General features: G+C 42.4%; 1 protein-coding gene across 1 annotated transcript; it reads left to right on the top strand.

Moving 5' to 3' along the window:
* Positions 1-309: 309 nt before the first annotated feature.
* On the top strand, positions 310-9,836 carry NOL11 (nucleolar protein 11; the record flags this gene model as incomplete). Its single annotated transcript, XM_009070857.1, has 17 exons — positions 310-423; positions 947-1,003; positions 1,500-1,645; positions 2,147-2,204; positions 2,705-2,843; positions 3,187-3,384; positions 3,696-3,772; positions 4,456-4,579; positions 5,241-5,344; positions 5,579-5,656; positions 6,286-6,470; positions 6,725-6,850; positions 7,191-7,412; positions 7,886-7,964; positions 8,799-8,891; positions 9,366-9,473; positions 9,723-9,836. Coding segments are annotated over 17 exons (2,022 nt in total), but the record flags the coding sequence as incomplete, so codon positions are not given.
* Between the last annotated feature and the right edge of the window lie 227 nt (positions 9,837-10,063).

Raw genomic sequence — 10,063 nt, 5'->3', positions numbered from 1 at the left:
CCCTGGAGTGTTCCAGGCCAGGTTGGATGGGGTTGGTGGGCTGGTGGGAGGTGTCCCTGCCTGGGCAGGGATGAGATGAGCTTTAAGGTCCTTCCAACCCAAACCATCCTGTGATTCTGTCATCTTAGTGGATTAGTGATACAACATGCTTTAAAGTCAGGAATGCTCGAGGAATTTCGGGGTATAGCAGTTCCATATGGTAATATTCTCACTTAGATCAGATGTGGTTACCTTGCATTTCCTTCCTGAAACCCTCCCAAAGTAATCTTTCCTATGTGAATTACAGTGTGCTTGTTGTGACTCTTGCAGATCTCAGATCAGAAGCCCCTGGGCTGTTGGTCAGTCAAACATGGGCAGATTCTCACCTCTCCTGTCGTGTGCAACACTGAAACTCAGGAGTACATTGCTGTCCACGACAACAGGGTGAGCAAGAGCCTTTCTCCTTCCTGAGAGGGAAAAAGGGCACAGTGGTGCTCTGAGGGAGTGTGGATAGGGAGGACAGCAACAGTGCTGCATTTTTGGCTTGAAGTGTTTCCTCTGTGTACTTGTAGTGTTTGCTTAGATCATGCTGAGCCTTTGCCTTTGCCTTGTTGTTGTAGATGAAGTGTCTTTCTGACCTTTCATTGCTCAGGGAACATTCTCTTCCAGATCAGTGTCTTAATCTTTCTCCATCACTTTGGTCTCCATTCATTTAGACTTCTGTGTCTTTTTTTCTTACTCTTTCTCATCTTGTCTTTCCAACTTAGGATTTCTGAGCTTGTTTTCTGTTGCTGTTGTCTCTGCTCCAGCTTCTCCCCATGCAAACTGCCCCTGGGGCAGTTCCCACTTAGGCCACTGTGAATACTTTCTGTGTATTTCCCTCCTGTTGCAATTGCTGCTGTTTTGTGTGCTGAGGACTTTGTATGTGACTGTTTTAATGATCTTAAAAATTATCTTTCTCTTGAAGGTTTTAAGAATATGGAAGAATGAAGACATTAACTTGGACAAAGCCTTTAAAGCAACAGTAAGTCTCTTCCATGTGTTTGCGCTTATGTGAACATTTTGGGTCCTGGTGGAGGGAAGGGATGCTCCAATTTTCAGAGTACTGGTCAGATTACAATTTAGCTCATCATTGGCTTAACTTGTGCTTCACTATGTTCTGGAATATTGTAGGGAATCCACTTGGACTGAGAGGCTTTGTCATCAAAATAGTTCCCCTAAAATGATTAATGTGCCAAGGCCAAAATTCCCAAGGACTTTGTTTAATGCTGTGAATGGTGTTCAAATACAGGTGTTTGTGTTGTGCTCTTGGGTGTGTTAGACAGCACTCTGTGCTTGCTGTAGAGCAGTTGTGTGACCCACTCACCTTCAGCTGTGGCTTTTCTGATGTGACTCAGGAATGTGATGCTCACTGGGACACTTCTGTTACGAGTTCACTGGCAGAACTCTAAAAAAGTGAATGAAGCATTTGCCTGTCAAGGTGATGTCCTGAAGAACAGGTTTTTCTCTGTCCTATGCAGCTTTCAGCAGATGTGCACAGGATCCATTCCCTGCCCAGTGTGGGCCCAGTGGTGCTGTTCAGGGGTGGAGGTGTCCGGACACTGGATGTGCTTTTGGAAGCTCCACAACAAGAGATTGAAGATGTTATCTCAGATGAAGTCATCAAGTAAGTGATGCAGCTTTGTGACATTTGTTTCATAGTGCGTTAAGGGGTTGGAATGATGCTCAGAGCTCACCCAGCCCCAACCCCTGCCCTGGGCAGGGACACCTCCCACCAGAGCAGGTTGCTCAAGGCTCATCCAACCTGGAATGAACAGTGACAGGGTTGGGGCAGCCACAGCCTCCCTGGGCAGCCTGGGACAGTGTCTCACCACCCTCACAGGGCAAAAAACCCCGTCCTGATAATATAATCTAAATTTCCCCTCTTTCAGTTTATTCCCATTTGATTCTTGCTTGGAGGAGTTGACCATAATAATGAAAGTTGTTCCTTTTGAGGGGATAGGGGAGAAATCAGAGCTTGAGAACTTGGGGATGGGCACTGTTTTCCAATAAATTGTTTTTGAAATATTTGTACAGATATCCTGAAAATAGGAACTGCCTAAGGAACAGTGATATGACCTCAGGTGTTTAGAATTTGGAAGATGTTCACACAGCTTTCTGGTTTTAGGTGGAGTGAAGCCTTTATGGAAGGTCAACAACCTGTCCTGATTTTCGCTACTGAGAAAGTGAGTTAAATACTTCTTTTTTAAAAACAGCACATTTTTCTAACAGCAGGTTTTTTCTATACAGCAGATCTAAGTGCATTTTCCCAAACCCATTACCTGTTTCATTGGATTTTGGGAGCTTCTGGTTTAATCAGTCCAGGAGTTTAGTGAGGCTGTGCTGCTCCCAGGGCTGAGGAGCCTGGACCTCAGAGCTGCAGAGAGCAGTTAGGTGAACCAGCAGACATTGTGGCTCTTCATTGCGCATGGTGAAGAATTTATTTCATGGGATTTATGTTTTTAAAAGAGGAATCCTGTGTGACTCTTTGTCAAATGCTTCTCTCTGTGAATCATTCCCTCTGTGCCTGAGTCTGCAGGCTCGTTTGAATTGGGCTGTGTCCTGTAGGAAACACAAACTCCTCGTTCTGCATAACATTCCAGGTTAGGCAGCACTGATATCTGAATTTTGGTTACCTCTTCCCTGTGTGAATTAAAGGAACACTTTCTTTCCTGTTTTGTTTTAGGGTGAGGACTTCTTTGTCTACGTGCAGAAGCCTAAGCTGGACAGTCTACACAAGTACAAGCTTGAACAACAACAGCTGTCCAAGCCACTGAGTTTCACAGCATATATAAAAAACCAAACTGTCACACTGCTGTGCTTGTGTAAGTTATGTTTCCTTGTGTGAAAGGACATAAAATGTTGATATTTATGAACTGCTGTTTAATATTAGCTCTTTGAACCTACTAAACCAACTAGAAGTAGCAGTTAAACCTTCCTGATGTTTTACTGGCTACAAATGGAGACTGTTCCTGCCTGTTACCACTTGCAGATCTCCTGCTGCACCTTTATTTTGCTGCTTTGCATCATAATGTGTCTTTCAAATACCCTGTATTATTTCAGCATTCACTGGATTTTGTTCCTTTTGGATGTCCTTTTGCCATATCATATCAAAGAGCTTTTCCCCCAAAACAGAGCATAAAAGAGTAATCACTTTTGTTTTTACAGATTCCAATGACTCTGTGTACAAGATCCTGATACCTCTGCAGCAAGATGCTGAAAAGGAAGAAGAAATTTTGCCCAAGTCATTACTACTGAACCTCTCAGTGTCTGGAACTGTGCTGAAAGGAACATCTTTGGTTGTCCTTGACAAGGACCACGTGGCAGTGTTGGGCAGTTTGGTTTCGTCTGATAAAGAGCCCAAAGGTAACATGAAAAATTGGATTAAGATGTTGTAAGGTCTAAAATTTCCTTAGGCAAAGCACTAAGCAGGAAAATTGTGCTGTGCCTCTTGCCACAGCTTTGTGTTTAAAGCTCTTCTAGGAAAACCAACTCATCCTGAAGTGCTGAGGTCTGACCTGAGTGATGTAATTCCTGGTGCTCAACATTCACTGGCTGAGCTGTTTCCAGACAGTTATTTCTGTGTCCTCAAGTGTTTGTGACTGAAAGCAACAAAGGCAAATGTAGTGTTTGTGTTGCTTTCCAGGTTTGTGACGCCTATCTTTTATTTTCCTTAGAGTGCCTAACCATCTGGAATACCAAATTCCAGACACTTCAGGCCTCCAAGGAGCTGCCCCTGGGAACCAGTGGCCAGGTGAGCTCAGTCCTGGATTTGTGGTCCATAAGGGCCATAAGTGCCTGACAGCAGGGGAGAGTGGTGAGCTGCAGAGCTCTGCTGCTGCTGGGGGAGCAGGGAATGCCAACTTCTGAAGCAAAATTAATATTGGCCAGTTGATGAGCTATTTCTGTGGGAGTTATTTAGCAGGAGATTGGTAGCCTGTGACATTTTCTCAGATAATTCAGTACCTTCTCACTTCTGATGGTCTTGGTTATGTGGTGTGAGTGAAATCAGTAGCTAAACAGAAAACCCAACCAGTGTCTGTCCTGTTCACAGCCTCAGTGACTCTGTGATCTCCCTGAGTGGCATTTCAGGATGTTCAAGTGTCACATAAGCAATAAATGCAGTAGTGAACTAGAACACCTGACTGGTTTTGTCTTCAAAATACACAAGAGAGAATTTAGAAAGGGAAATTATCAGTGGACTTAATGCCTTGGAGCATCCACTGTGCTTTAGGACATCCATGGAAAATACTCAGCAAAACACTTGTTATACTTCTGTGTCTAGAATCAACAGCTGATGCAGGTCTGGTGACAAATGTTAGACAAAGTGGTTGACATAACCTGACCACTGACTGCTGGTCAGGGCTTGCAGGAAGGAGTTAAACATGAGGAACACTTCTCTGCTCATCTCATTAATGATGTTTTCATGTTCTGCAGTTATGGTGTTATGAGGAAAAATTCTTCCTAACTCATGGGAAAGTGCTAACAGTGATTATGTACAAATGTGAAACATCTTCCTTGGCAGCTGCTGTGGGAAAGCTCAAGGACAGTCAAACCTCTGGTAAGATTTTGTATAATTGCAGTGAAAAGATCTCGTAAAAGGAAGACTTGAAATTGTATAAAGGTAATTTGAATGCAATCCTGTAAAATCAGTTGGATTTAAACAGCTTGAATAACCCAGCACTGTTTTGTGTTCCTGACTGTTAAACTTACTGTGGCTGGGAACACTGAGGCACACAAATGTCTGAATTTATGTGTCTTCACCTAACCTGGTTTGTCACTCTGATCCTGGAAGTACTGAAACTCCTGCGATGCTGGTGAGAAATCTGAAAGCAAAATGAAGTGCTGCTTCCTAGTGAATGTTTTCAGAGAGTTGGTGATTACATAGGGCAGTGTCAAACCTCAGTTTGTGGACTTTAGTTGCAAACTGTACAGTTGTAGTGGTTTTAATTAAGCATTGCATTGGAACAATACTGTTGCAAGTAATGTTCAGGATAAATTGTGCAATGACTTCTCTTCCTCCCAGAGGCAAAAGGGAGAAACAACATAAAAAGGGTCATAAAATTACCTGTTGCTGAGACAAACTGGCAACTTTCTTGGCATAAAAGCACTTGGATTATACTTCAGAAATCTATCCTAGCATAAGAGGTTGATGCAATATTCATACTTTAATTAATGTGCTCAAAGTGTTACCTTCATATAGTTTCCTCTTGTGTTCACAGATGTGTCTTCATTTGTGAACTGGAATACTCTGGAAGATGAAGAGCTGGTGGTTTCCTTGCAGTCCCAGGAGTCTGTGGCTCTAAAATCTGAGTCCAAAATGACTGTAAGTTATCAGGATCACCCGTGGGTTTGTTCATCCTTCTGCTCCCCATGCTGCTACTTTTACTCAGAGGAAATGTCACATTATAAGTGCTAGTCCTTGTTTCTAACAGCGGGTCTGGAATTGGAGTTACAAAGTTTCTCAGTTAATTGTGATCTGTGCAGCAACTTGACAGTTTCTAGTTACCTTGCTTGAAATCCTTAAACTTGTGCCATCTTTTGCTTTTCTTTATAATAGCTGAGGTCAAGAAAGAACAGTGTTGCTGAAGCAGAGCCTGAGACCTTATCAGTTGGACAGTTCTTGCTGCGTCTCAAAGTAAGTGAACCAAATATCCTCAAGTAGTGTTTAGACACTGAGAATATTCTAGTTGTCTCTTAAGTTGTCTTTTTCCATGTCCTACTTAACATATCAGCTTAACAAAGCTGCTTTGAACACGTGAGTTGAAGGATATGATGATGATGCTAGAAGATAATTTGGCCAGGATGAAATTAAGTTCTGTTACAGGAGGAACTGTACAGTCCATGCTTGAGAACTGAGCAGCACAAGAGGTGATAACAACTGAGTGCTGAAAACTTGCATAAATTTGTTCCTTTTTAATGACAGTCCTCTCTCACAGTAGATGAGGTGAGAGGATGTTTCACCTGAGCTCTGATTTTATAGGTTCTTATTTATGCCTTTTATTTTGTTAAGGCATTTTGTCTCTGGAAGGTCTGAATGGTAGGAATTCCACTGCAGATAACAGCAATAAGCTGTTCAGTTCCTCTCTAAGACTTGCTGCCAGTGTTGGTTTAGGTTCAGTTGCATCCCTTCCCTTGGGAATGTACCTGTAGTTCACCTAAGCCAAAACCAAGTCTGTTTCTACGTGGTCTGAGGGCAGGTGGACCAGGGCAGGGCTCAAACCTGTGCCTTGTGCTTCTGAGTTGCACAATATCTGTCTTTTTCAGGATGCTCCTGGAAGTATATTGGAAAATGAATTGAGACAATTGCTGTCAAGAGCAGAGACTGTGGATTTGCAGGCCAACATTGGGTGTGTGGTCAGTGCCCTTATGAACAGGTGTAAAGCAAGTCCAAAGTATTACCCTCAGAATTTCCTGCTGCACATAGTCCAGACCCAAGACTTGTCCTACAGGTAATGATTCTGCATTTCTTGATTTGTAAGGAGTAGCTTTTAAAAATAGGGGAAAACTAAAAGCAGAAATCCAGTTCTCCATGAGGCACTCTGGGACTGTCAGACTTTGCTGTCAGAGGTGCTTGTTTCCTGGTGAAGCTGATGTTTTCCATAAAAATCCAGCTGGGGAGCAAGATGAGTGCTGCTGCCTTAGCTGTCAGCGTAGCTCTCAGTGGGGGAGGACTGTGCAGCCTGTTAATTCCATGTCCTTGCAGTCTGTGTCCAGATCTGATGGCTGTTGCTTTGGAGAAGAAAGATGTGCATCTCTTACAGACCTGCTTACAACGTTTTCCTGATATTCCTGAGGAAATTACTTATGCTTGCCTGCAAGTGTTTCTGAGGTAACTTGAAATCACTCCTTGTTCTTCCCCAGTTGTACTATCCGTTTTCCCTTTCACAGTAAGCTTCAGAGAGTTCTGTGTCCAGATCTGATGGCTGTTGCTTTGGAGAAGAAAGATGTGCATCTCTTACAGACCTGCTTACAACGTTTTCCTGATATTCCTGAGGAAATTACTTATGCTTGCCTGCAAGTGTTTCTGAGGTAACTTGAAATCACTCCTTGTTCTTCCCCAGTTGTACTATCCGTTTTCCCTTTCACAGTAAGCTTCAGAGAGTTCACTCTGTCATTGTGCTCGTTCTGACTCGAAAGCTGAGGATTCAGTGACTGATTTTCTCCTGCAGCGTTAGTGAAGCTGATCTGCAAACAACAGATATCAACCTGGACTCTGTGATCTGTTACATTGACGTGGAATTCAACAGCAAAGAAGTTAAGACTGAAGTCGTGGAAAATGGATTTGATGTGGAGCTGGAGCAGGAGGTGGATGAGGCTAAAACCCCAACCCCAGCCCAGTCAGAGAGTGATGGTGACTCCTGCCCCGTCGGACCCCGGAAAGCAGCACTGTTGTATCCTCTGTGTAAGGCAGTGCATTGTGTGTGGTGCATTGTCTGGATATTTGTACTGGTGCAGCCAGGACACACCTGTCACTGCCCAAAGCTTCTTGAGTGCTGAGAGGAGCATTTCCTGCTCTGCAGAAAAATTGAGAATGTAAATAGAAACATTTAACATTTAGGAAGCATCAGCACCGATTCAAACTGCCATTATTGCAGAAGTGAAATAACACTTTGTTCAAGGGCAAAGGACCTCAGTGATTTGGGTGTTTAACCACAGCAGCTAATCACATCCTTGCAGTGCACAGAGCTGTTGGGGCTAAGTGTATTGTGATGTTTCAGTTGCTGTAGGTATTTCATGGCAGGAATCAGGAAGATTCACACAGGACCTGTCTCAGGGAATCTAGAGAAATACTTCATCTAGAGTCCTCTGGTTTGTAGAAATTGGTGTTTTTCCTGCAGTTTATTCCCTTAGCAGCCCTGCCCAGAAATGCTGTTCTCCTTTCAGCTTACAGTGAAAGTTTTCTTCTGCCTCACCTGAAAAACCTTCCACCTCGGCAAGTTATTGTAAGTATGTTAAATTAAACCTTTCAAACCCTGATTGTTTTGGGGTGAGGGAAAGGGAAGAGTTTTCCAGTTGTATATCAGAAACTCAACCACTCCCAGGAGTCTGAATAACAAACTAAGGCATGAAAATGAAATGAAGATGCTTGATAAGGTTTCATGTTAAGGAATTTTTCCACATACATATGGGAATTTTACTAATTTTTGTAGTTCTTCCTTAATTAGAAAACACAAGTAAGAAACCCTCTTTATGTCCCGGCCTGGCTGGAAAAGGTTGTTCATGTTTTGTTAGCAGGTTACAGAGCCTTTGCTTGATTTGGTGCTTGCTAAGAAAGGAGCAACACATGCTCATTTAGTCAGTTCCATCAGAAACAGAAGTTTAAGATAAGAGAAAGAAACTCTAAACTGTGTATGGTGCCAAATGAAATACAAATCAAGATGTTTAGGGAAAATAACCCAACCAAACTCGCCAGTTCCTCAAAACCTGAAATGTGACTTCAGGACCAGAGCATGTATGTGATTTTCCAGTGATTTCAGCAAAAACTCATCAGAGCAAATCTGATCTCAGTGCTGACACAGCTCCTTGATTTCTCTTTTGGGGAGAGAAAGAAATCTTTGGCTTGAGGATGTTGACCTGATTGTGACCAGAAAAAAAATATCCTCATGAATATTACTATTTGCAGGACAAAACCCTCTGGTTTATGTGATGTTTGTCATTTAAAATGTTCTGACTGACCAGAAAAAAAATATCCTCATGAATATTACTATTTACAGGACAAAACCTTCTGGTTTATATGATGTTTGTCATTTAAAGTGTTCTGACCTTTCTGCTTTTAGCTGTTCCTCAGGTATTTGTACTACCTGTATGTAAAATGCAGTGAAAAGGTTAACACTGCCCTCCCTGGAATACACTCTCCAACTATAAATCAGGTGAGAAGCTCTTAAAATATCCTCATGAATATTACTATTTACAGGACAAAACCTTCTGGTTTATATGATGTTTGTCATTTAAAGTGTTCTGACCTTTCTGCTTTTAGCTGTTCCTCAGGTATTTGTACTACCTGTATGTAAAATGCAGTGAAAAGGTTAACACTGCCCTCCCTGGAATACACTCTCCAACTATAAATCAGGTGAGAAGCTCTTTCTAAGAGTTGTACTTCTTCTCTTTCTGTGCTGTGTAACTTAGTGAGTAGCTGTGAATATCTGAATCAGCTCAGACCTACATTCATTCCACAAAGTACTGTCCATAATAAAACCTATGATCAAACCCCAAATCTACAGCCTTAAAGTATGAAAACCATCCATTGCATTAGGAGTTAATGTTTGAGAGTTGAGCTTTTAAAGCAAAATCTGTGTCCTCTGCGGATTGTGAGGTGTAAGTGAACCTCTCTTGTCTGTGTGCAGATCATGGACTGGATGTGCCTGGTGCTTGATGCTCACTTCACTGTTATGGTGATGCTGCCAGAAGCAAGAGATTTGCTTTCAAGCCTGCATAAGTTTGTGAGAGCCCAAGTAAGTTGCACCTTTGGGGGTGGTTGTTGCATTTTTAGTTGGATTTGGAATATGGGGGTTGAGAAGGGAGAGAAGGCAGACAACAACAGCAGCTGTTGCCTCTGTCTCATTCTGCCTTTAAAAGCTGTTGTGTGTGTTTGGTTCAAATATCTGAAACTGTGCAGAACCACAGGTAGTTCCACAGGATGGTGATGCAGGACAGGAACTAACATGTATTTACCATAAAACTCTATGTTTTCTTCCGTTTAGGTAAGGTTCTACTCTGAACTCAACAAGATTGAAGGAAGTTTGCAGGAACTACAAAGGCTCAACCACCAGAGAGACTCTCAGACATACTCAATTGAAGTGCTGGAAATCATTTGAATCTGAAATTCATTCATAACACGTGTGGTTTTTATCGATTCCTTTTCTGACAAGGATATATTAGCGCTCCATATTGGGGATGTGAGAAGTTGTTTTCTACATAGGAGGAGCCTGGTTACTCTCTAGCTACATGGGAGTTGTAAGCCAAACTCGTGTATTAAAAGGTCTCTTTTTGGCTGGCTGAGAAGCTGGAGGCTGATACATCTTCATGCTGAATTTTGATACCT

The sequence above is a fragment of the Acanthisitta chloris genome, unplaced genomic scaffold (genome assembly GCF_000695815.1).
Source record: "Acanthisitta chloris isolate BGI_N310 unplaced genomic scaffold, ASM69581v1 scaffold4893, whole genome shotgun sequence".
Taxonomy (NCBI): Eukaryota; Metazoa; Chordata; class Aves; order Passeriformes; family Acanthisittidae; genus Acanthisitta; species Acanthisitta chloris.
This window is presented reverse-complemented; position numbering and strand designations above follow the sequence as displayed.